Raw genomic sequence first — 26,226 nt, 5'->3', positions numbered from 1 at the left:
AAATACAAGCTTGAACGTGAGCTACTTGATAGACGCGTTAAAATCAGCTGAGAGCATCGAAGTAGGAGCAGCGGCGGGAAGTAACTTAGCACCCCCACTCAAGTACAGTACTCAGTACTGAGGTATTTGTATTTACTCCAGTAATTCTAGATGACTTTACTTTTACTCCACGACAGCAAAATGTTTTCCAGCTTCCATTCAAGTCAAGTCGACTACAGGATTAATGTGGTCATGGTAAACTTTGGAATAGTCTGGAATTAAAAAAAAAAAACATTTCCAGGCCTGGAACAGTTTTGAAAAATAAAGGCAAATTTTGGAGGAAAAAAATGCATGGGAAACTGCTCAACAAATACCTGAATATTAAAGTGTACGCGGTTTGGTGAATATTGATGGGGGAGAATGTAGCTTGTCGTTCATCTTAGTGTTGTTTGGTCGTTTTTTCTACACAAAATCTTTGTCTATAAAGTAACTGATGGACTCAGAAACGTGCGTTGGACTAAAAGTCAAATTTTCCTGTGGAAACAACAAAAAAATACTATATTTTATACATCAGCACCTTTCAGAACATGATACCTGAGTAAAAGTAATTAGTTACTTCCACCACTGCTCCCAGGCAATGACAGGAAGTACATGACGTCACCAGGACGTGGCAGGAGACTTGGGGACTTTTCCAAAAAGTGCAACAACCCGGTGAATGCCGGTGTGATGCCGGTGCTGATGTGTCGCTTCCTCTCGCTGAGCGGTGCTGCAGCTCCGCCACCTCCGACTTGACAGCGGGGTCACGTGACGTCGCCTCATCCGCGTCTAGTGTCAGACAGCGGAGAGACGCACAGGTCCTCAGAGGAGGAGTGACAACCGGAGAGACGAGTTCGACACCGCCACCACCTCCAACACCGCCATGGCCCTGCGGGACGAGCTTCTCAAGTCCATCTGGCACGCCTTCACGGCCCTGGACGTGGACAAAAGCGGGAAAGTCTCCAAATCTCAGCTGAAGGTAAACTTTTAACTCCACTTGGTGTCTTTCGTGGTAAACAAACACAAACGGCCTGTTTTCAAGCTTCCTCTCCTCCCCGGGCATGAATGGAGAAACGCTGGCACGAGTTCCAGAGAGGACGCACCTGTTTACCGCCGATAATCCGTCAGTTTCAGCTGTTAGAGAGAGGAAAAAAACAGCTAGGGTGGCAGTGCGGGAGTGATGGTTGTCTGAAATGTGAGATAAATAAAGCTCTGGTTTTAATGTGACCACGCAGCATCACTACACCAAGCTTTAAAGTGATGCGAACACTTGGACCCCGAGGTTCTCAAAGTTCCCAGGCGTCCCTGAAGGCCTCCCTGTGGCTCTTCAGCTAGCGAAGTTAGCGACAGTTTTATTTCACGTCTGTTGAAAGGTTTGTGGGGTTCAGACGCCCCTCTGACCTGTTGAAGTCCGTATGTTTTGAGTTATCAACTAGAAAAAAAGCTTTCTTGTTGTGAAAACGTCTTCTTAGTTTAACCTTTCTTTCTTTCTTTCTTTTAAATTCCCTGATAATTTAATTAAAAGCAACAAAAAAAAGGGGGGGGGGTGTTGGTGGTGGTGTTGGAATCAGGTGCAGGATCCAGATTCTGGTCTGTAACTCATGCTGGATCAAAAGTCATTTCTCTGGGATACATCTAACTCTTTTTTTTTGCTCCGTCAACTGAGAAGAAGTGTGTGTGGTTCTACCGGCCCCATGTTCCAACTTTAAAGCGAGAGCCAACAAAAACGTCAAGTGATGAGGACACTGAGGAGGAAAGGTTTGGGCGTCTTCAGATCTGTGCACAAAAATACACCGGGGTGCTTTTGTATGTGGCGTTTGCTCATGTTTCTGAAAGGAATCCTGAAAATTTGCTGTTAGGAAACAAAAAAAAAAGGTGATTTGCTCTGAGGTTTGAATTGAGGGTCAAATCAGGTGACGGCGGCCTGCGAGGGGTCATGGATGTCAATCAAAACCCCTCCAGATACAAGAGTCTGTGCTGGGGGACATCGCTCCAAACAGGTGTTCACTGGTCAGCTTGGGCTCCAAAACATGAAAGTAACATTTTAAAAGCCATGAAGGCTTTAAAGTGACGTTAGAACTCAAAATTAATCCCATTTTAATTTTGTTTGATATTTAATGACCTTAATAAAGACGAAATGGATTTGATGTCAGTGGAAAACTATGAAAAACAGGTTGCACCAACAGAAGTCTGCTTTTTTAGTTTCCTTGTTTCACAACATCCACATTCAGTGTTTCCAGCGGAACTACGGCGTTGCTCTGCGCTGTCACGTGTTCAGCTGCATCAGAACCTGAACAAGCCTTGAATCGTCTGGAGCTGAGGCCAGGAGCGTTCAGATGGCGTGTGGTGACAGCAAACGTCACATCTGCTCAGTCCCATGGCCTTTTCCTCCTCAGTTTCCACAGTCACACATCTGTTCTTATCAAACGGAAGAATCTCCTCTTTTAAAGGAGCCTTAAAGACGATGGCTTACTTGGGGGGGGGGGGGGGGGGGGCTGATGTTTGGGTGCTGTTGTAGTGGAGGGAAAGCAGAAGACGACCATCCAGATGTTGCAGGCTGCTTTTGAGGAAGCTGCCTCTTGTTCTGCCACATCACTCCGCACGGTTTCATTCCAGCTGTTTATCGCCTTCAAATCTTCAGTTTACAGATCAAACTGCTCATGAAAGGACAGATTATCTGCAGCGCATCTTTTCCAGGTGCTGTCACACAACCTGTGCACGGTGATGAAGATCCCGCATGACCCGGTGGCGCTGGAGGAGCACTTTAAAGATGACGACGAGGGTCCCGTCTCCAACCAGGGGTACATGCCGTACCTCAACAAGTTCATCCTGGACAAGGTCAGTCACCTTCAAAGTCAGAACAACGATAATGGCCGCTCCTCTTCAGCGAGAGCTTCTCCGGCAGAAGCTGAGAGTAATGAGCTGACATTCACGCCGTCGCCACACCAACGAAGACGGTGTCATCAGGAACATGGCTCTTATTCATGTTCACGCTAGCAGCTGGTTGTCCGTGAGTGTCTCTCGTTGTGAGAGCGTGACATCGCCGTGAGTCCTGTTCAACGACACGACCGGCGCCAAAACTCAACGACATATAAAACCACAACCTCCGTCTGGACGTAGATGAGCTGCAGCTTGATGGAGGCGCTGGTGATGTTAATTTGGAAACCGGCCTTTCAGAACCTACAACAACGAGTTACAATACAAAGACGAAATAAAACCCGTAGTTGAAACTAGACTGCAGGACTCGGTGTGGCCGACAGAACCAAAACAAAAACTAGAGTAAAAATTCGAAACGGGCGGATTCAAACAGAAAATCATCAGGTCAAGCAACGGGTCTCTCTTGATGGAAGGAGCCATTTAAAGGAAGTCGCTGAGTTTCACAGTTGCAGGCCACCAACTGAAAATTCCTGGTCACTTTTAGTAATGGTGTGTGTGCGTGTGTGTGTGCGTGTGCGTGTGTGTGTGTGTGTGTGTGAAGTACTTGTACTTCTGATCTAAACTTCGATGATTAACCCACTGACCGCTAGACCCGGTTTGAGAGGTTAAACTACAACCAGGAAAAGAGCCATGATGTCATGGGCAGACATGAATAACTTCTCTACACACCCACACACTTCATGGATGTGTGTGTGTGTGTGTGTGTGTGTGTGTGTGTGTGTGTGTGTGTGTGTGTGTGTGTGTGTGTGTGCGTGTGAGAGAGAGACTGGTGTCCACTGATAAACTGACTGTATTATTGTGTCGTGCTGGTGTCACCCTCTATTGTGCTCTTTGTAAGGAGCTGCACTCAGACAGCAACTCCTGAACACTGCGTCGAGTCTTTCAGCCGTCCTGTCTGTCCCTCTGTGATGATGTCATCAAGGGTCATGACTTCAGCAGCGGTGCTCCCTTTTCCCCTTGGGCGTCACGTGAAATTCCTTTTGTCTGATCATGATTCCTGTGCCATGATGTCATGGATGAAGTCTGAAGCTTATTCTTCCATCAGTTTGGTGTCATAATCTCTTTATGTGTTGATTCATTCAAGCTTGAAAAATTCAGACGGGAACTTCTCCAACCGGGCGCCTCGCAGCTTCCTGTGTGTCCTTGAGGGCTCGTTAGTGTCAGGCTCTGTCTTGTAAGAATGAAGATGATCGCGGTAACGCTGTGCGACGTGTTTTACAGCTCCGCACCAGGAGGGGCAGACGCGTCTCCCTTCACTCCCGACGCAGAAACCCAGACTCTCATTCACCAAATGTTCTCAGGCACAAATTTGCTCTCACGCACACTCCCACATCTCCAACCCTCCATGGAGTCAATCTCAACTTTATTGAGACCGCGTTTCGGTCTTGGAGGCTGAAGGCAGAACAAAGTATCACACCGTCATTATTTCAAGATGGTTTTCAGTTAAAAAACGTGAATAATGAAAGTAAAGTCATGATTCCGTCTGATGTGGTGACTCACTTTGAGTCAGAATTATCACACTTAGAGTAACCAACAAAACCCGTCTTTCAGCCATGAATCAAATTAGGGCTTTATCAGCTACGACGGGGCGTTAAAGAGGAAGTTTACTGAAAAAGGACTTCTAGGACCTCTGGCCGACTCCTGCTGGTTGACTTGATTCGACTCTTGATTACTTTTCCTTTAATAGGTCAGCATAAACGATAATCGTTCATTGATCTTAATCGAGGGAAAAGTTTGAACTCATCCTCGTACTTCTGATCTAAACTTTGATGATCAACCCACTGACCACTGGAGAGGAAAAGAGCCATGATGCCATGGGCAGACATGAATAACCTCTCTACACACACTCATACACACTCTTTCTTCATGGATGTGTGTGTGTGTGTGTGTGTGTGTGTGTGTGTGTGTGTGTGTGTGTGTGTGTGTGTGTGTGTGTGTGTGTGCATCGAGAGCAAGAGGGCGTCGGTCAGCATATTCAACTCCCCTCACTCCTGAGGAAACTCCACCCGGTCACACACACAAACTGTGTATGGTCTCAAGTGTGTGTAGCAGGTATTCCTCACGTTGTGGGGACATAAATCTGTTGGTACAGTCACACTGTGGTCATTGCTGTTTTTTTCCCACCACTTTTGGGGGGTCGACTAGCAAGTCACCAGGATGTAAAGCATCTGATTGTAGGGTGAAGTCTTGTAAATCGCCATGAATCAAACCTTTGAAAGAACGCGTGTGTGTTCTAGAGATGGGAACTAAAGACCGCGTGTGTGTTCTAGAGATGGGAACTAAAGAACGCGTGTGTGTTCTAGAGATGGGAACTAAAGAATGCGTGTGTGTTCTAGAGATGGGAACTAAAGAACGCGTGTGTGTTCTAGAGATGGGAACTAAAGAACGCGTGTGTGTTCTACAGATGGGAACTAAAGACCGCGTGTGTGTTCTACAGATGGGAACTAAAGACCGCGTGTGTGTTCTAGAGATGGGAACTAAAGACCGCGTGTGTGTTCTACAGATGGGAACTAAAGAACGCGTGTGTGTTCTAGAGATGGGAACTAAAGAACGCGTGTGTGTTCTAGAGATGGGAACTAAAGCAGTGTGTCATCCTCATCCTCACTGACTCAGTGCGCTTGGAGCAGAAAATAACACCTACACAGAACCGTCTCCTGTTCGTGAAGCAGGCAGACGGTCACAGATGCGTCATCCATCGTGGTCTGACTGGAACCGGAAACTCCAACGCGAGCGGCTGTGTTGAAGCTCTGGACTCAGCACTCTGGGGTTAGATGGAGCGTAGCATTCCACCGAAACAAGTAGATCCTTTGTGACCCTGAAATAGTTGAGTGTGTTTCAGGGACAGAGAGAGCTTCAGAGTGGCCAGCTGCAGACCTGAGCCAGTCACCATGCGGCTGTTGCCTCTTAGTTCCCGAGGAAGAGATCGATGAGGATCCTCGCCGCGCTGCTCGGAGTCATGGAGCTCTACCGGCACATGAACGCAGAGTTTGTCAGATTAAACCAAACTCTTTCCGCCTCTTGTTTATTTCACTTTCAAGTGATAAAAGTGTGTGTGGTTGTTGTGCATTGCGTTTGCAAGTGCTCATCCAAGCTCGATCTCAGTAGCACGAAGCTGGAGGTGGGGATCAAATCAGGGTGTCAAGAAAGAACAAAATGGCACCGGAGAAACTGCTGCTCACTCGTCCATAGAACCAAATGTTTGTTGGTTTGTCCAAAACGCTGTGTACGGCTTCATGTGATGTGAATTCTTTATGTAAAAAACTCCAAATATGGCAGACGTGCAGATGCACAGAGAGGCGGGGAGCTGGTTGGTGAGCTGAGCCTCTCAAAGCTCTGATGATCAGCAGCTGGTGGTCGTGTTCTTTGGCACGTTAGAGCCGAGCTAACTTCCCCTTTGAGATGGACTTGGATTTCATATCCTGTCGCCATCGTTGCTGAGCTCGGGACTCTGGGCCTGGATATTTCATTGGATTTGGTAGCAGCCAGTCCTGTCCCCCCCGCGCTGCCGCTGCTGAGCCCAGCCTGACTCTGCTCATCACGCTGGTTTGGCCTGCGAGGTTCCCGGCTGAACCGTAAAGGCAGGTTTGGGATTTGGGAGATAAGGCTGGTGTTTGGATCCTGAATCCTAATGAACATGTGGTGCTGGAGAGGAGGGGAGGCAGCACTGACAAGCCTCTCGTTGTTAAATGAGGAGTGAGAGGTCGGCGCTTGGAGGGCGAGGAGGAGGAGGGCAGAGAGAGGGCAGCGAGCTACAGTGACAATGGAGAAACAAGACCAGCATGACACAACAATGTTAGACAGAGCTGCTCTTTCATAACAGCCTCTTTACTGACTCATTCAGAACCACTCCAGGTCCGCGGCCGCGTCCAGACACCTGCACGCAGACACAGGTCATCCTCACACGGATGATTCACGTCGCTGATAGGACGACAGCAGGAAGTAGACGCTGCTTTACTGCCTCTGTCAGGGCGTTTTCAGTGACATTGGTTGCTTTGTGTGTCTGTCAGCATGCAGCAACAGGAAATATTACACTTTCCTTCCACAGCATTACAGCAGCGCGATGGCCAATTAGATGTTTCACCATAGAACACAAAAACGGCTGTAATTGTCCTTGAGCGGCAGCGGTCTGACGCCTACACCAGAGCCTGGTTTCCTAAATGTTGTTGATGATTGCGTTCATGGTGACATCATGAGACTGTGTTAACCACGCAGCCGGATCAGTTCATGGGTTATCATTCCGATCTTTCAAGGAATTCTGATACTCCAGAACCATTCCGTGCGTCTCTAATCTTGTCACAACTTCAAACGTTGATGAACTGAAGTTGATTGAGTTCATAGCGCCACCTAGTGGTTGCTGGAAGTGAATTTAGGCGTTAATCCTTCTCTTCATGCAGAATGCGAGGGCCCGGTCTTCGCCGCGAATGAGGGCCCTGTCGGGTCAGCGGCCAAAAGTTCCCCTTGGCGAAGGTTATCACTCCGGGAGGGATTTCTTGCTAGTTTGGTTTCAGACCGGCGATGGAGGAGGGGAGGCCTTTGACAGCTGCACGCCAACATTTACAAGCGGTCTCTGGTAGCTTGTCTGCTGAGGTCACTTTTCAAAGCACCAAACGCCACCTGGAGGGGGGAGAGGTCACTGTCAAGACAAAGACGAACTCTGTTTTCAACAGGAATTAAAGCCATCAAGCCACCAGAGCTCTGGAGTTTCTGGGTGGAGTATCGCTTTAACATCCAGCACAGGTTTCCACAAAAGTGCTCACTCGAAATTGGCACAATAGAGTGTTACATCAGATCCGGTGTGTGTTCAAAAGCCTTAGAAAAGTCCCGAGTGCCTCAGTACACTCCTTCGCTTGCTGAATCTTAAAGAATACAAGAGTATTCAAGAGAAGTATAAAAGTTTAAATGGGGAGAAGCTGCGCATTGAGGTAGCGTTGCTGTCAGGAAACCAGCGTTAGTGGAAAGTAGATAAAGTGTTCTGTCACACGCATTCCAGCTGATAACAGAGTGAAAACCGCCGCCGAGGCTGAGAGATGCCCCCGAAGCTCTAGCGTGACGTGTTTTTACACTGATAAAAAAAATACAAACTGCTGCAGAATGCGGAGGACTGAGCAGCAAGGTCAGCGAACAGGAAGTGCTGACCTCTGCCCTCCTTCTGTCGGAGCGCAAATTCAACTTCATGAGTGCAGTTTTCTGGCACTCACGACCCCCATGATGCCTCTGGTGCACTTTTCTTTGACAAAATTTCTGGAAATGCATTTAAAATGGACCCCTGATGTGAAAACTGAAGTCAATCCGGACCGATCTCAGGCACACAAGGCGAGAACAATCGATGCTCATGATGCGGCTGTGGCAGGAGCTGGCTGGTAAAACCCCGACACGGTGGAAGAAGCGGTTCTCATGAGAACTCCGCCATGACCTTCTCCCAACCAGTTCTTTTTCTGCCTCAGCCGTGTTGAAAAGGCGTCGAATCAGAGGGTCAAAACAACAGACCCCACCAGCTGCTCGCGTCGGATGAATGGGTTAAGCAAATGTGGTTTATCAAGGTGTCGACCGTTACTTTGTTGATGTGTGCATGCATGCGTGGACAAGAACATCTCCGGTTCTGCGTCGCTGGCTGTGCTAACTGTATGTGTTGATGAGAAGCCAAAGCTGAAGTGTAGATGTGGTGCTGGTGTGACGTTCACATTGGCAGTGGCGGCGGTGGGTGTCAGTCAGGGGTTGTTTTGGAGGTTGCTGGCGGCTTGTTTGGCGGGACGGCTGCCAGCAGGACAAGATGTGCCTCTAATACTTGTTGCATTCTCGTCCTGCCAGGAGTCTCCATGGCGACGCTCCTGTTCACCGGTCACAGCGCCCACCGAACCTTTTCAAGAGCTTCCCTCACATTTCACTCTGGAATTTAAACCCAGAGATGTTTCTCTCACACGCTCCGTGTTTGTTTTTACAAGGAAGACGTTTTAGAGGTCTTCAACATTCAGAAATGAAAAGGATCTTCATCCTCTCTTGTTTTCACTTCCTCATTTCTGTCTTCTCATTTCTTGCTGGCTGGTGTTTGTCTTTGCTGTTTCAGGTGCACCAGCGGTAATAAAGCACGGTGATCAATCACTCGTTAGAACACGTGATTGGTGGTCACATGACTCCACCAGTCAACATAGAACTTCTTCCTCTTACAGTGTGCAACTGATTTTTAAAACCATAAGAATGTGAATGAAGACTTCACTCTTATATATGTTTTTAAGAATTTCCCATCTTTTATGACCTGCTACCGCCAGATGTGAGGGGCAGGACTCAAACTTCGAGGTTTACGACCAGCATTTCCTTTTGTTTGTTTGTTTTTTTCAAACGGCAAACACCAAATCTATGAAAACAGGCTCCGACAAACCCTTCGACTTTTGAATGTGGCGAGTTGGAAATGAAAGAGAGGGGAACCAGTGAGCGATAGGACAGGGTCGGGGGGGTGTGTGTCTGTGGTCTCAACCTCATTGGCTGTGCCGCTGTCGCCGACTCACCGCGTCTGCCGCTGTGCTCTGCTGCAGGTGACGGACAACTTCGACCGCCAGGACTTCGACAGGATGTGCTGGACTTTGTGTTCCAGGAAGAACCTGGACCAAAGCCAGCTCACCATCTCCAACGACGACGCCTTCAAGATCTGGTGCATCTTCAACTTCCTGTCTGAGGACAGATACCCGCTGATCATCATCACTGAGGAGGTGACCGCTTCGCCGTCTGTTGATGTAACAGCAGAGTTGCTCATGAACCATCAGGCTAATTTCTGATCCCCGCTGTTTAACAGTTGTGGTGTTTCATGGCTGGATCTTCATCCTCACCTCCTTCTCCAACATCATTATCTCAGTCCCTGCTGATAAACATCGCTGTGTATCCGTGCGCCGCCAGCCTGTCAATCGCCATCCGCTGGTCGCATGTTATTGGGCGTTATTTTCCAAATAGACATTGAAAGTATTTCATACTGAATGCCCCTCAGAGGTCTCGTGTTTCTTTTGCTGTCGCTGTGCTGGACGTCCTGGAGGGAAACACAGCGCCGTCGTGTTTTACATTATTTGGAGGCAGAATGTCTGTCGGACTGAATCTGACAACTTGGATTTTATTGTTTTACTGTGCAACACCACTCGAAGCTCAGCCACAGAATCTCCTCACAGTTTCAGATGTTCTCAGTTCTAATCTTGAATCGAGTTTCCAGACAAAGTTGAGGGTTGATTCTAGTTTCACTCGTTATCATTTTACCTCCCTCGCCGTCAGCAGGCGCTCACTGTGGACGTCATAAACCTTCTCGTCTACCACATTAGCGAGTAACCGCTCTGTTATTTGCAGAAATGGGAGACGACATTGATGAGTATTGACTTCACGCTAGTGGCCATTAGTCGCAGCAGGGAGGTGTGCTTTGACAGTGACAGACTGAGCGCTGGCCTACAGATTCTGGCCGCGGTGTCGTGTTGAATGTGAGGTTTGATCGCTACGTTTACCCTCCGGGCGAAATCATCTGCAGCTCGAAAGCAGAAAAGGAAGTCTCCAGCTTCCTGTTCTTTTACAAACGCTGGAAGATTTATGGTGGGGCGCAGCAAACATCAGAGCTGAATCACAGGAAGTTTGCCACAGAAATGTAGTTGTGCGTGTGTGTGTGTGTGTGTGTGTGTGTGTGTGTGTGTGTGTGTGTGTGTGTGTGTGTGTATGACACACACACACACACACAACTGCGACCATTTGAGATGAATTATAGGGAAACTATTAGCATTTTTCGATTAAAAAATATAAAAATGACACTGTTTGCTTGTGTATGTGTGTGGGTTTTTTTGTCATGTGACCATAATTGTGTGTAACAGATTGAGTATTTCCTGCGCAAGCTGACGGAGGCGATGGGGGGCAGCTGGGTGGAGGAGCGTTTTGAGGACTACAAGCTGCAGCTGAACTCCAAGCAGCAGTGTCTGAGCGCCTGGGAGCTCATCAAGCTGGTGGGCTCGGGCCACTTCAGCAAAGGCATGGACCGGCAGACGCTGTCCATGGGTATCAACGAGGTCTACCAGGAGCTGATCCTGGATGTGCTCAAACAGGTCAGCCCGTGGGGGTGGGGGGAGTGACTGGGGCTACATCCACATGGTTCAGATCCGTTTCAGTCCTCTGTCCAGAATAAACCAGAGCTCTCAAGTGTGTGGAGCTGTAGCAGCTAAACGAACCGTCAGTTATTTCACAAATCAACTCAGATGCAGGAATGCAGGGAACAGGAGGGCGAACCAACGGGGACGTTTGGATGCAGAGCGCAACTCCTGAGCGAATGAATGAATTCTTGAGTTTTCATCCTCCATAATTGCCGCTGACCTTTGACCTTTTATCACTAGAATCCAATCACTTCGTCCTCATGTTCAAGGAAACATTTGTATTCTGTTAGTGGAACTTCCTTCTCTCACCTCATGAGAGATATACAGGCGGGAAACCTCCTGACTGAGGGTGCAAAGGGTTGTTTTTTTTAACCCACAGACCATCAGACTGATCACCCTTTCGAGTCCACTGCCCCCGCCCCCGCCCCCGCCCCCGCCCCCGCTCACACTGCGCACACACACCTACACACTCCACACTGCAGGGCAGGTCTGTTTACGCGTCAAACCCTCGCGAAAGAGCAAATTTCCCAAAATGGTTGACTCACTCTTAAAACGTGAAAAGATGTGTGACAGTAAGAGGAGGTGAAGTACAATAAAACTACAGCAAGCGAAACAAAAACTTCCCAAGTGCGTTGGTGGGAGCATCAATTAATGTTGATGCAATATTTAAAACTGGGAAGTGAGAGTTTGTGGTCGGGTGAGCTGGAGCAGCTTGGTGGCCTGACAGTGTCTTCTTCCAATGAACTGACAACGTTACAGAGCTGCCAATCACAATGACCCGGAGGTGACGTCCATGTTGTTCCTCTGCAGGGTTACATGATGAAGAAGGGTCACAAGAGGAAGAACTGGACGGAGCGCTGGTTCATGCTGAAGCCCAACTCCATCTCCTACTACGTCGGTGAGGACCAGGTTGAAAAGAAAGGAGACATCTTGTTGGATGGGAACTGCACCGTGGAGGTTAGAACCTGCAGTGTCTAGTCACCAGACCTTCCTCCCACAGTCCAAAGACATCAAGAGGGACCAGGTTAATCCAGACTCTAAATTGACCGTAGGCGTGGCTGGGAGAGCCAATGGTTGTCTGTCTCTATGTGTTGGCCCCGGTTTGGTTCCATCAGTCTTTTCACCACCCCCCCTTTTTTGGGGGGGGGGGGGGCACTCCAACTTTTTGGAGGGCTTGCAGGGAAACACACTTCTGTGCCAGAAAAGGGCTGCTCTTCAGTCTTTCGCATTAGAGTGGTTGAATGCTGTTTAGCTTAGCATAGTGAATGGTAGTGAATGGGAAATGCTAGCATACCCCCTTAAAAATAATCAAATCCTGTTCAAAACAGGCTTTGCCTGGATTCATAAATGAGGGGTGTGTATAACCTCTGTTATGAAATGCTCATTTTAAAATTAAATTTTAGATTCAGACAAATAGTCAGAACTACTTTCTTGACTGGGCGCAGGGATTTGACCCGGTACATCAGAAGTTCCAATAGTATCATCAGGGAGTGACTGCTACTGTGTTTTTATTGCTGACTTTGTGGGAGAGGATGAGGATCATTACTTCTGGATTAACCAAGGACCTGAGCCAAATCTATTTGATGGCGTAGCTGTGCTAACATTCATTGTGCTAAGCTAACTAGCGGTCAGCTGGTATCTGTGGGTCCATCTCTCTTCTGGGAGGACGGCACGTTTACACGTTACAGCAGGAGGTTTGGCTCAGAAAGGATGTAATTAGCCAGTAAACTAGGAATCTGATGATGAGATTCACTGCGTACGATGTGTTCCTTATAAACTGTTGTGGTTCTGGGTTTGTTTGTTTTTTCAGCCTTTACAAGATAAAGAAGGAAAAAAGTGCCTCTTCCTCATCAGATCGTCACTAAAAACCTTTGAAATCAGCGCCTCAGACAAGAAGAAGAAGCAGGAGTGGATCCAGGGTGAGTGGCGAGGGCCTTGATGTCTACCACAGGTTTGATTCCCACAGTTGTTAAACTGATTCTTGTGATGTCATCATCCTGCACGTACATCGGAGAGTAACTGCGAACTTCATGTGAAGCTTCGTATCACTTTGGATTTGTTAGTTGATCAAAGATAAGCCTCTCGCCTCTCATTCAGGATCCAACATAAAGCCGATTGATTCCTCTTCTTGCCCACATTTCCTCGCAGCCATCCAGACCTGCGTCACCCTGCTGCGTCTGGGCCGGCCGGCGCCGCACCGCGAGGCCCGGCACAAGCGACGGGAGCTCCGTCTGAAGCAGCAGGCGGACCAGGAGGAGCTGGCCCTGAGGATGAAGGAGCTGCAGACAGCCAACGAGGCCAAGCAGCTGGAGCTGGAGAACATGAGGAAGGTGAGAGGAACTCCAGGTCCGGTGTGTCCGGAATGTCACCAGCTCCTCTTTTAACAACCTGAATTTCCATAAAGCTCAGTGTGGAAGTTTGTCTCCAACATGAGGAGGTCAGATGAAGGTCAGGAGGTCATCATAAGTCCCGTCTGGTTCAGAGGTGGTTGAATACGGTAGAAGTCCCCTCTGCCTACGGTAGACTGGAGGTTCACTGGTTCATAGTTGTGCTCTGACACCACCGTGGGAGAGGAACAACGTGGCACTGAGGACGGGTACAGTTGATGCTTCTTGTTTATTTGTTGGTTTTGCTGAAAGGACTTACGTCATTCCGGCCGAGTCTCATCACGTATTTGAGATTTTTGTTTTACATTTGCTGGATTTGTTCCTCGTTAAGGAATTTGAACGTCTTCCTGAGGAGCCTGTCAGGCTGTCGCGGTGATCACTGGGCTCCCGGAACTTCTACCTGATTTTCTGGTCAAATAAACGACCAGCGGGGAAGAAAAAAACAGATCTATGTGGACATAATTTGATGGGATTTGATTTGATAATGAATGGAACCCGAGGGATTCCCTCACGGGGAGTCTCTACAGCTGCAGGTGTAAGGCGTTCCCCGTTCTGGCCCAGCACCGCGGGAGCCGGGGGAGGGCTGCACCGGGCAGAACATACTGTGCATCTCTGCAGGAGAAAAAGACGAGCTGCTTCAAGCTGTGCTGATATTTTAGACACATTTTTCATTTTTCTAGCTGACTCAGCTTCACGGTTTGGGTCTGATGTGACGCTCAGCTGGGAGCTGTTGGATCAGTGTTCCCTCTCTCTGCTTGAAGCGTTCTGCACCTTCAGTCCCAAGTCGTTACTCATGTAGACGTCCCGCCTGCACTTGTTCTGGACATGTGACCCAACACACTTGGAGGGAGAGCAAGGCTCCGTGTTGGCTGAGTCTCACTTCTGCAGAGGAGAAATGCTAGAAGTGACATTTGTACGATTTTTAATCAGTTTTTGTGTCGAGAGGAAGAATATCAGCTCTCAACGGTGCAATCAGAGATCTTCATGACCGATGAGATAAAACACACAGTTCATTGAGGTCAAGTCCACAATTCAGTTAGAACTCTAAATGCTTCCTAAATTTTAGCGGACGGGTTTTTTTTGTCCAGTCACATTGTTGGTTGATGTAACTTCATTTTGTTTTACTGGGCTGGATTTTGGCTTGGAAGTGTAAAGAGAGCTGGATCTTCATCTGGGCTTCTTTTGTTCCTCTGATGGTTCCTCAGTGGCGTCAGTCGTCTGCCCTCAAGGTACAGAGGAGACACCGGTGCGCTGCTCCTGGGGCTGCCAGCCAAAGCTGCTAACTTCTGCGTTCACCCTCCGTTAACTTGAATTGGGATAAAACTGAATAACCTTGTGACGCCCCCACATGTCCTACATATTATTAGAACGAACGGATTAAACTCCATTGGCCTAATGAGTCGTTCAGCAGTGAAGCTCAACGAAGTAAATCTAAGTGGAAAAAAGTGTATTTGGTCCCCAGTGCGTCAGGAGACGGACGACACCTTGTTTTCCTTTTAAGTAAAACAGGATTCAGCAGCCGGCTCTCCTCCTCCACCTGGGTCTCCTTATACACTCATGGATTTAGGTTCAAGGATACAAGAACGATTGTTATTGAAGTTCTGTGCTGTTATGGTCGCCGGAATTTGACTGGGAATGTGATGGAAAAGGGTTAAAAAGGCATTTTGTTTTTTTTGGTTTGGCCTCAATTCTAGAATCAGAACTGAGTTCAGTGCCCAGTAAAGTTTCTCTCAGTGAGAGGAACCGGATGGTGGCGTCGGTACAAACAGGCTAACAATGACAAGAGTGATGAAAACGAGCGCTGAAGTGTTAAAAAGACAGAAATACAATCAGAGAGGAACAGTTGCAAGTGAATTATTTACACACTCGTGAATTTGTTACACAATGCAAATGTTTCATTATCTGCCTTTTTAGATGCATTTCCTCAAAGTCGTACTTCCCTGACGCTCAGCTGCTGGCAGTAGACCGAGTCGCACTGATCAGGGCTGCGCTGAAGTTTCAAAGCCGACCCGGCAGCATTCCTCCTAGCCAAGGCCGCACCTTCTGCCGAGCGCCTCGCTGCCGCTGCCGCCATTTTCTGTCACGCTGTTGTTGAAATGTTTCACAGGCGGCAGCGTTTGACACAACAAACAAGTAGGTCACCTAAAACTGGTGGGGCCCGCTCGCTGCTGCCAGCTCATGAATACCAATAATGGATCAGCTCCACCCTGAGGCCTCCATCTAATGAATAATCTGTCAGTGGCTGTAAAGTGAGGAATGTGGATTGAACCTTGTTGTTGAGGGTGTGTGTGTGTGTGTGTGTGTGTGTGTGTGTGTGTGTGTGTGTGTGTGTGTGTGTCAAGTGCCATTAGTCTCCATTAAACATGTTTTTCCTGTTAATCTCCCTAAACCTGACTCCCGTCTGCTGAACCTGCTAAAATGCAGATGATGTGGATCCACTGAGTGCTGCTGACCAGCCGCTGCTCCCTGTCGAATAGTGATGAGAGCAGCACGTGTGACTGACGGGCAGGTGACTGACGGGCAGGTGACTGACGGGCAGGTGACTGACTCTTAATACTTGAAAAGACGATTGAATCCTGGATTTATTTCAGTCCTTGTCTTTGGTGTTTTTCAAATCGACATGGACACACACACACACACACTTTATTTAATTCAAGACATTGAAAACAGCAACTAAGTTCCTGTACCATTTTTCCTTCCTGTTATTGATCCTGATGCCTGAACTTGTGCGGGTCAGATCTGATCATCAACTGGTCTCAGGTTGGTTTCTGTAGACCTGCTCAGCAGATAACGATCCTGCGTTTGAGGTTTCAGAGGAATTAGCCGAACTGGAGTTGGGTTGAACTTAGACCTTGATGAAGGAGTTTCTCATTTTTGTGATTTGTAAAACAAAAAAATCAGATGTTCAAGAGTTTAGCTCAAGCAGGGAAACGTAAAAACTACCAACACTAACATCTATCTGAGGATTCTTGAATAATTGCATGAGCTGTAAATCTCAGTCCCTGTGAAAACCCAGAGAGAGAGCGTGTGTGTGTGTGTGTGTGTGTGTGTGTGTGGCTCCTCTGCTGCTGCAGCCGTCAGCAGAGCTGGGACATGCAGCAACATTCTCAGTGCGACAGTTTGTCTTTGTCTGCGTCTTTGTGTTCTCCCCTGAATGCACAAACATTTGCCATTGAGGTGCAAGTCTCTGTTTCACATAGTTGACAGCATGAATGGACAATGAACACACATACAGTTTATACTGACGCACACACACACACACACACACACAGTGGGTCTCACACCCGCGTGCTATAAACGGGGGACTGTCAGGCAGCTCACAGCCGGGCGACAGACGTCTTCTTACTGAATTCGAGCTGACACGTCAACATCTTGAAGATGCCTGGACTCCACAAACACATTCTTTACGGTTTAAAAAGAAATCTTCCTTGAAAGTTTGTAGGCGTTTTGTGTATTTCTACATCATTCAATCACAAGTAAACACTATGATGACTCTAATACTGGAGCCGCGTGTAGTCAGAAGAGAGCAGGATGAGTTGATACAACGGTGGATTCGTGATTGACTGCAGGGGAAACGCTCAGCGAGAGGAACGGCCGGCCGGTTGCCCCGATGGTTGCTCTACACTGATGTTCAGTTAGGGTTGCTGGTGAGAAGGGGGCGTGTCAGCTGGAAGGAAGCGAGCGAGGCGATTGGCACATGGCCTCGACCAGCGATCACAGTGAGATAAGATGAACTTTATTAATCCTGTTCTCGGGAAATTCTGTCATTACAGCAGCGTGAAGGCAAAAAGTCAGAAAATAGTGCAAGGAAACTTAAATAAGATAAATAGACAAGTTTAAAAAAATGTATATTTATAATATACATTTCCAAAGAGAATGATAAAAACAAACAGGATGAGAAGCCTCCACCTAAATGAAGTTAGAATTTCACAGTGATAGAAGTGCAAAAGGTGGACATCAGAAGTGTCACCTCGTACTTATGAAGTACTCAGGGTAATACTAGTACTAATTCAAGCTGCAAGCAGTGTTGTTAGGGCCTGAGCCCCCGCACGGCCTGCGGCCGCGTCCTTAACACCGGCCTGAATCCAACGGTGTAATCGGCAAATCCCTGGGCCTTGTAGTTTAGGAGATACGAGCCTCAGTGCGCTGTACAGTGTGACTGCAGAGCTGAGAGCAGAGCTGAGAGCTGGCCCTTTAAGAGCCCCTCCCCCACTGCTCTGTCTTTGATCTGTGCTAGAGTGAGAGCAGAGCTGAGAGCTCGCCCTTTAAGAACCCCTCCCCCACTGCTCTGTCTTTGATCTGTGCTAGAGTGAGAGCAGAGCTGAGAGCTGGCCCTTTAAGAACCCCTCCCCACTGCTCTGTCTTTGATCTGTGCTAGAGTGAGAGCAGAGCTGAGAGCTGGCCCTTTAAGAACCCCTCCCCCACTGCTCTGTCTTTGATCTGTGCTAGAGTGAGAGCAGAGCTGAGAGCTGGCCCTTTAAGAACCCCTCCCCCACTGCTCTGTCTCTGATCTGTACTAGAGTGGAGAGCAGAGCTGAGAGCTGGCCCTTTAAGAACCCCTCCCCCACTGCTCTGTCTCTGATCTGTGTTAGAGTGAGAGCAGAGCTGAGAGCTGGCCCTTTAAGAACCCCTCCCCCACTGCTCTGTCTTTGATCTGTGCTAGAGTGAGAGCAGAGCTGAGAGCTGGCCCTTTAAGAACCCCTCCCCACTGCTCTGTCTCTGATCTGTGCTAGAGTGAGAGCAGAGCTGAGAGCTGGCCCTTTAAGAGCCCCTCCCCCACTGCTCTGTCTTTGATCTGTGCTAGAGTGAGAGCAGAGCTGAGAGCTGGCCCTTTAAGAACCCCTCCCCACTGCTCTGTCTTTGATCTGTGCTAGAGTGAGAGCAGAGCTGAGAGCTGGCCCTTTAAGAACCCCTCCCCACTGCTCTGTCTCTGATCTGTGCTAGAGTGAGAGCAGAGCTGAGAGCTGGCCCTTTAAGAACCCCTCCCCACTGCTCTGTCTTTGATCTGTGCTAGAGTGGAGAGCAGAGCTGAGAGCTGGCCCTTTAAGAACCCCTCCCCACTGCTCTGTCTCTGATCTGTGCTAGAGTGAGAGCAGAGCTGAGAGCTGGCCCTTTAAGAACCCCTCCCCACTGCTCTGTCTCTGATCTGTGCTAGAGTGAGAGCAGAGCTGAGAGCTGGCCCTTTAAGAACCCCTCCCCACTGCTCTGTCTCTGATCTGTGCTAGAGTGAGAGCAGAGCTGAGAGCTGGCCCTTTAAGAACCCCTCCCCACTGCTCTGTCTCTGATCTGTGCTAGAGTGAGAGCAGAGCTGAGAGCTGGCCCTTTAAGAACCCCTCCCCCACTGCTCTGTCTTTGATCTGTGCTAGAGTGAGAGCAGAGCTGAGAGCTGGCCCTTTAAGAACCCCTCCCCACTGCTCTGTCTCTGATCTGTGCTAGAGTGAGAGCAGAGCTGAGAGCTGGCCCTTTAAGAACCCCTCCCCCACTGCTCTGTCTCTGATCTGTGCTAGAGTGAGAGCAGAGCTGAGAGCTGGCCCTTTAAGAACCCCTCCCCCACTGCTCTGTCTCTGATCTGTGCTAGAGTGAGAGCAGAGCTGAGAGCTGGCCCTTTAAGAACCCCTCCCCCGCTGCTCTGTCTCTGATCTGTGCTAGAGTGAGAGCAGAGCTGAGAGCTGGCCCTTTAAGAACCCCTCCCCCGCTGCTCTGTCTCTGATCTGTGCTAGAGTGAGAGCAGAGCTGAGAGCTGGCCCTTTAAGAACCCCTCCCCCACTGCTCTGTCTTTGATCTGTGCTAGAGTGAGAGCAGAGCTGAGAGCTGGCCCTTTAAGAACCCCTCCCCCACTGCTCTGTCTCTGATCTGTGCTAGAGTGAGAGCAGAGCTGAGAGCTGGCCCTTTAAGAACCCCTCCCCCACTGCTCTGTCTCTGATCTGTGCTAGAGTGGAGAGCAGAGCTGAGAGCTGGCCCTTTAAGAACCCCTCCCCCGCTGCTCTGTCTCTGATCTGTGCTAGAGTGAGAGCAGAGCTGAGAGCTGGCCCTTTAAGAACCCCTCCCCCACTGCTCTGTCTCTGATCTGTGCTAGAGTGGAGAGAGAGGAGGATTAAGAGATTTGTAGTGTGTAAAAGCTGAATAAGTCGGCATACGTTGGTGTAAAGTAACACAAAATACCATATTTTTGTAGGGATTTTTGTCAGGAATACAGTGGTGTGTTTTTAAAAGGTGTGCAATCTATGGTGCTGACGTGAGAAGCATTAGTTTGACAGTATGTACCCTGAGAGGACACACTCCCCATAGACTTCCATTATAAGCGTGAAACGTGTCTCCCCCACTTTGAGGGCTTATAAAATCCAAACCGAGCGCGTAGTATATTAACCTTGAATAACTTTTAATCAGCACAGTTGGGAGAGTAATGTGTGAAAGTTTGGAAGCGCTGTCATTTACGGTTTAGGAGGAAATAGATTTTGTTGGGGGAGTAAAAAAAGTCCTGATTTTGACAGTTTTGTCCAATTTGTGGACATTCTGTTGGAGATAGGTGAGGGGTTGGAGTTTAAGAATTGTTCGTCTTGATGAGACGAGTCCAACGGTGTTGGTCCCATGTTTGTGGGAGTTTTGTGTGAGGAGTTATAGCGTGCGAAATTTTAAAAAATTATCTTTTTTTTGTGTGGCTCCCTAGATGGCGCTATAGACTTTTGTGGTGTTTTTGTTTTTGATTAGTGAATGTTGAGACATACCGAACGATTGTGCCGAATTTCAGCGAATTTCATGCATGTTCAGGGGGTCAAATTAGATTATGCGCGTTATGCGCATATAGCGCGCAGTCATTAACAGCAAGAACAGTCCAGGACCAGGTTTTGAATGGGTGTGTATGTGAAAACTGGCTCCGGGCCGTCTGGCCCAGTTGCCTCATGGGTGTTGGGGGGGGGGGGGGGGGGGGGGGGCTGGGACACTGGTTAGTGTGTGTTTGTAGTGTTTTTAGTGCTGCTAATGTGTTGCTCTGCCCAGCAAACATAATAGGGTCTTTACTAGCTAACTAGTAAACGGAGGCTCTGTGGAGTGAAGGTGCAACAGCAGGTCTGCTCGACTTTTGGTCAGAAAATAAACTCTATTTTGTGTTGAATGATGTTTTTGTGATGCAGTCTTGTTGTTATTTACAGTGGTTAAACTTGACTCGTGGAGGTTCTGCAGTCTTGGAACACATGCTAACACACTCTCTCGTGTCGTGACACCCCAGGTGCGTATGTCCTGGAAATCAGAGGGCTTTTGTAAGTGGTGCGTGTCTCTCTTGCGGTCAGGCGCTGGAGGAGGCAGCGGCGAACGCAGCAGAAGAAGAACGACGGCGACTTCAGACCCAAACAGAGCTGCAGGACCGTTACAGGGTGGATCTGGAGAGAGAGAAGATGGTACGTCAGCGCTGAGGAGGCGTTCCTCAGATGGTGGTTGTTGTGACTCACAGTTCAGTCATTTATGTGACATTGAGACGCTGCATTTTGTCAACTGTCAATCATTTTAGGGGCTGAAACCATCAAACCTTTTGATTTATAAATGGCCGTAACTACGGATTATATAAATGGTTAAATCTACTTCTACCAGCAATGATTTGACTGCCAGTCTTCGTCCTGCTAGCCGACGTGCCAGTTAACCAAATCTGACGTGGTTTTGGGAGCTTAATTAGTTCCACTCGTTAGAAGGACACCGCCCGGTGGGATTCTGGTGGATCCTTCATGATATTTATTTTTTTTACTTGCAGGTACGGCAGCAGATGGAGGAGGAGGTGGCCCAGAAGTCCACGGAGCTGGAGCAGTACCTGCAGCGGGTGCGAGAGCTGGAGGGCATGTACCGGCAACTGGAGGACGCTCTGGAGGACGAGAGGCGCGCCCGACAGGACGAGGAGACGGTCCGCAAGCTGCAGGCTCGGTCAGTGACGGCGGCGGGGCACACGCTCACGTTACAGAGTTCCACTCTCCGAGGTCTCTGAACATAAACGTCCTCTTCTGCTGCTGCAGAAGGATGGACTGGATGGACTTCTTTCTTCATGCACGTCTGTCTCTTTCCCCCAAGTGCAGCATCAGGAGCAGGTTTGAGGAGAAACATTCATCCACCCTGCTAATCGCGTCACTGCAGGTTGTGTGAAGGCGGCTGGCGAGTCCCTCACGCTGCCCCTTCCTCAACTTCTGGTTCCTTCTCTCAACACATTTCCTCCTCGCTCCGTCCTTCCTCTCTGCTGACATTTACTTGCCACCTCTTTGACGAACCGTTACTGAGCACATCAGCGCCGTCGTACTTGTGTCATCGGCTACCAACTTCCTGTTGGTACTGATTCTGCCCATTGATCCGATCCTCTGGGGACTCCTGATCCTTGACAGGTTGTCAGCGGTTACATTTTTGAGTTTGAACCCAATGGGGCTGAACAGTGTAGGGAGAAATTCGGCTTCCCAGGAGGTGTAATGCTCTCCAACGACAGCGTGTGTGTCAACTTGCACTCTCAAGGAAGTCTGGTTCTGACTGTGAGTGGTGTTCTACACACTTCAGAAAACTCCTTTGTCTGGGGCAGCACCCCCCCCCCCCGTGTCACATATTAAAATTGTTTTTTCTTTTAAAAATTCCCTCTAGTTTTGTGAAATGTTCAGACGCCGTGTAGTCGCATGATGTCGTTGTCCTGGAAGGAGAAGGAGGTGATCAGCCTGGTTTACCTACTAAAGCGCTCCTGTGGTGGTGAGACGGCCAGACGATGATGTCACATATGACCTGAGAGCACTTTCACAGTTTTAAGGTCAAAGAAACCCTTTGCTTGCCTGTTTTTAACTGCTTGATTGAAGTAGCAAAGCCCTTCAAGTGGAACTCAGACACTAAAGTTGAACTGACTTTCTTTGATTATTCAAATAAGCTGAATTTATTTGTAGCTGGAGCGTGAATTATGGCTCCTGACTTAAAGTCAGCGGCTGCCTTCAAGATGAGAGGAGATGAGAGAAGCGTTTATTGTCCGTCACATTTACATGGAAACTGGCCTTTGGCACTGAGGCGACTGGGCTGGTTTACCAGGAAATCCAGATGGTAAAAGCTGGTAGGAACACTTGCTGTACAAGATGCTCTGTGTGAGGTTTCCCCTGCAGCAGTTGTGTGATTGTAAAATGACACGAATAAGCAGTTTCATTTCCTGCACTGTTCCAGTCCCCGTGAGCGCCACAGCACCCCCTGCTGACGTGTTGCTGCCTTCACTGCCTTCTGATTTTTATCTCTCACATATAAAAGGAATTCAGTGTTGCTGCAGGAATTTCCTTTTTATGAAAATAGTGCTTTCAGATAAAAACATTAAAACAGAAGTCAGACGTTGTTCCTCAGCTGCAGATGAAGCTGCCACATTGTGTGTTGGGCGATTTGTTCTCCTGTACTTCTCTCTGATGGGCTTTGAGGCGTTGGTTCAGAGTTACGCTCACTGTTGTCTGTGTGGAGCAGGTTACTGGAGGAGGAGGCCACAAAGAGGGCGGAGCTGGAGCAGATCCACCTGCGGCAGCAGCGAGCCATCTCAGAGACGGAGGCTGAGAAGCAGGAGCTGGAGAGGGAGCGGCTGGTGAAGGAGAACGCCCTGCAGGCTGCGATGATGCAACTGGAAACACTAGAGCAGGAGAGGCAGGGGGCGCTGGAGCAATACCAGGTCAGCTGAGAGCCACCTGCTCACGTGAATCACTGTGGACAGTGTTGGGAGGACCAGGTCCTGACGTGTTCACCTCACACACGAGATGTTCTCACCTTCTAGAAACACTGTTAGGTTCAGGTGACGGCGGCCAGAGGGGGGGCGGGCCCGGAAAGTTTGAGTCCTCCATCGAGTCGAGGAATTTATCTAATGATTCGTTGTCTGCCTTTGTTGACGGAAGCTTGCAAATCTCCTTTTCCAAGCGGTTTAACGTTTTCTTTGGCATCCGCGTCCCTCTGGAGTTTGTTTTCTTCTGGTTTGTTTTTCAGGATTTTAACCCTTCATCAAGACTTCCTTCCAGCTCATTGTTAATATTTAGTCAGTCAACTGGGAGTTGGATGAGCCTCGAACGTTTCGTGAGTTAATAGTGAGAGCACAAGGGGCTCGTACCGCCCCGGCAAGAAAATAGACGTTCCATGTCAAACCCAGTCAGGTGGGCACGGTGCACCACATCACGCAGACGGACCGAAATCAACGGAGCTGCTACTGATCGTCAGCCTGGTCTGACGAGCAGGGACTAACACGAAGTCACTGAATCACCGGCTGAGTTTATGCGTAAAAAAACCCCCACTGAGTTTTACTTTAGCAAATAAAAAGCTGGAAAGTGTTTTGATTTCAGGGTTTTTGCCACCCTTGCAGTAAAACTGTGTTCTAATGTTGCATGTCTGTATTTAACAGTCGTGACAGCGTGCAAGCTCGAATGTCCCAGTTTGAATGAGGTAGTACCTTCTTTGGCCACACGGTGTCACCATATAACTGGTGGATGGGTGGTGACTGATGATGGAGGGAAGTTATTTAGTGACACAATGTTGCAAGAAGTGCCAGTAAATAAGGTTTCTAAAGTTCTCAGAAGGTGGAGAAACTCCGGATGACCCGACTGTGTTGCGTCTCTGTGTGCTAGACGGTGATGAAGAAGCTAGAAGACGCGACCAACAACACCAAGTCCTGGAAGCACAAAGTAGCTGAACACGAAGGCTTGTTACGACTCATCCAACCAGGTAACAGCGGCGCGGTGAAAATATTCCCCTGATACTTCAAACTATGCATAAATACTGCATTAACGAAGGAATGATCATCCTACCAGGATCCAAGGGGCAGCAGCTGATCACAAACTGGGGCCCGGCAGCCTTTTCTGATGCGGAGCTCAGTCTGAGGGAGAAGAAATGGCAGGAAATGAAGAACCAGGTGACCCAGGCTCAGTAGACCTCTGAGGGGCTGCAGGGAGAAATTCACCAAGTCTCGGCTGGAAGTGATTGTCTGATACGCAGTTGTGCACAAATGTGGAATTTACCAGGACAATAAGAGACTTCATGGGGCATTTAGAAATCTCTTCCTCCCCCTCATCAGTCTTCAGACTTTGTTTCTTTTATCAAGCGTGGCCTGCAGTGACAGTGGTTCCTCCTGACCATCGCTGTCACGGCTAAGCAGGTAACAACTGGTTCTGCTCCAAGAATTCAAATTGGGGTTGATATTTTACCCCCTTAACCATCGCAGATGCAGTGACTGTGGGTCGCAGAGCTGTAAAAACCAACGCCACCTTCTTCTGTAAACGGCTTCATGTTTAGTTTGCTGACCTAAAAACACAACAGGCGTAAAGCAGCCCAGTAAACCTTGATGACCCGTCAGTTCTAGACCATCAGGGCCCACGTAGACCTTTGGCCAGCTCCCGATCAGAGCTGGGCCAGGTGAATTTAAAATGGTTTCTCTGTATTTCATGGTGCTTTGCTGTGTTTTTTAAACGTAAAGTAGCACTATGAAAAATAGCAACATAAAACACTCATTTTAGCCAAATGTCACATCAGAATAGAGAAGTTAGAGCCGCGTAACCGTAAACATTTAACCCGAAAGGGAAACATTTAGCCCTAAACATCATCAAATATGAAAAACCACCACTGCAGTTGTCTGGAAAATTAGAATAATTTCACATATCAAAATTCCAGTGAAAATTTAAACGCCAGTACTTCAATAAAGTAAATAAAACATAGAAATAAGAGGAATTACTGTGGAAACAGCAACAGCTAGACATGATTAAAGGAGGGGAAATTAAAAAAAAACGTGTTTTTAAAAGAAGAGCAGAACCAGCGTGTGGGGGGGTTGCTCCTGAGTCGCCCACGCAAATGTAAAATGCAAAGAAAGCATCGCTGGCATCACACGGGCGAAGACCCGCGGAGCTGAGACCCTGCCAGGCTGGTATCAGGTGCAGCGCATCCCAGAGATGCGGGCTGGAAAAGCCACAACTACCTTTGATCATTTATCCCTCTTAATCCAGACGCTCGGGTCCCCCAAACTACCAGAGGGCGTCGTCGTTGCGAAGCTGCAGCAGGAGCTTCCTCTCCTCCGACAGCTTCCCGTTCACGATTTCCTCTCAACTTCAAGATGTGTTTTGAAATCAAATGTAGGGGTTTTTGTAAATACTTTAACAGCACAGTGAGTATTTGTTTTACTCATGAAGGCTGCAGGGTGTCAGTGAGTGAATGCTACCAACGTAATGAATCACTAAACCATCGCCATCGTGAAAGTGCTTCTGTCCTCGGTCGCTCGGACCTTTGTTATCTAAATATCTGAAACAATAATCACAGATGCAGCATTTCACTCCAGGCATGAAAACTAACTGTTGCATATTTGTACTGTTTGTTGTTTGGATTGTAACCACTGGAGCCTTTGGACACTGTAACATGAATGTTTTGATTTCTATTTTGTTTTTGTAATGTAAAAATACTGAAGTCTGTAATAAAACATCATGGATAACAGAGTTGTCTTGTATTTTCCAAGGCACTTAAATAAAGTAAGATCAATAAAGTTCAAGCGTCCAGCAGGACTCAGAACCAACATGGCTGCAGCTGCGGCCCGGTTCCCCCGCAGAAACACGTCTGAACATCACTCAAGGCTAACAGTCGCTGACGAGCGGGAAACGTGTGTTGAGGGCGAAGACAGAATGGACCGGAGGGCAACCCTCCGCCAGGAAGAGCTCAGCCCACCCAAAGTGTGACCTTGACCTTTAACCTGCAACATCTTTCAGTTGATCCTCAAGTCCAAGAGGAAGTCTGTGGCAGTTTCCTGCAGTATCGCCCTCAGGTGGAGAGGCGGTGACTTCAGA

The 26,226-nt window shown here is 48.4% G+C and overlaps 1 protein-coding gene across 1 annotated transcript; it reads left to right on the top strand.

The window, feature by feature from the left end:
* The first annotated feature begins 697 nt into the window (after positions 1-697).
* On the top strand, positions 698-25,859 carry swap70b (switching B cell complex subunit SWAP70b). Its single transcript, XM_086209765.1, has 12 exons — positions 698-994; positions 2,713-2,853; positions 9,483-9,656; positions 10,785-11,012; positions 11,868-12,014; positions 12,868-12,976; positions 13,206-13,387; positions 20,731-20,838; positions 21,186-21,352; positions 22,892-23,090; positions 24,031-24,127; positions 24,214-25,859. Exons 1-12 carry the CDS (start codon positions 899-901, stop codon positions 24,330-24,332), a joined length of 1,767 nt encoding a protein of 588 aa, XP_086065891.1. The 5' UTR covers positions 698-898; the 3' UTR covers positions 24,333-25,859.
* Positions 25,860-26,226: the final 367 nt, after the last annotated feature.

The sequence above is a fragment of the Aulostomus chinensis genome, chromosome 7 (assembly GCF_037954235.1).
Source record: "Aulostomus chinensis isolate RoL2024-O1b breed Wild chromosome 7, RoL_Achi_v1.0, whole genome shotgun sequence".
In the NCBI taxonomy this organism is placed as follows: Eukaryota; Metazoa; Chordata; class Actinopteri; order Syngnathiformes; family Aulostomidae; genus Aulostomus; species Aulostomus chinensis.
Note: the sequence above shows the minus strand (reverse complement) of the source record. Positions and strands in the feature narration are given on the sequence as shown.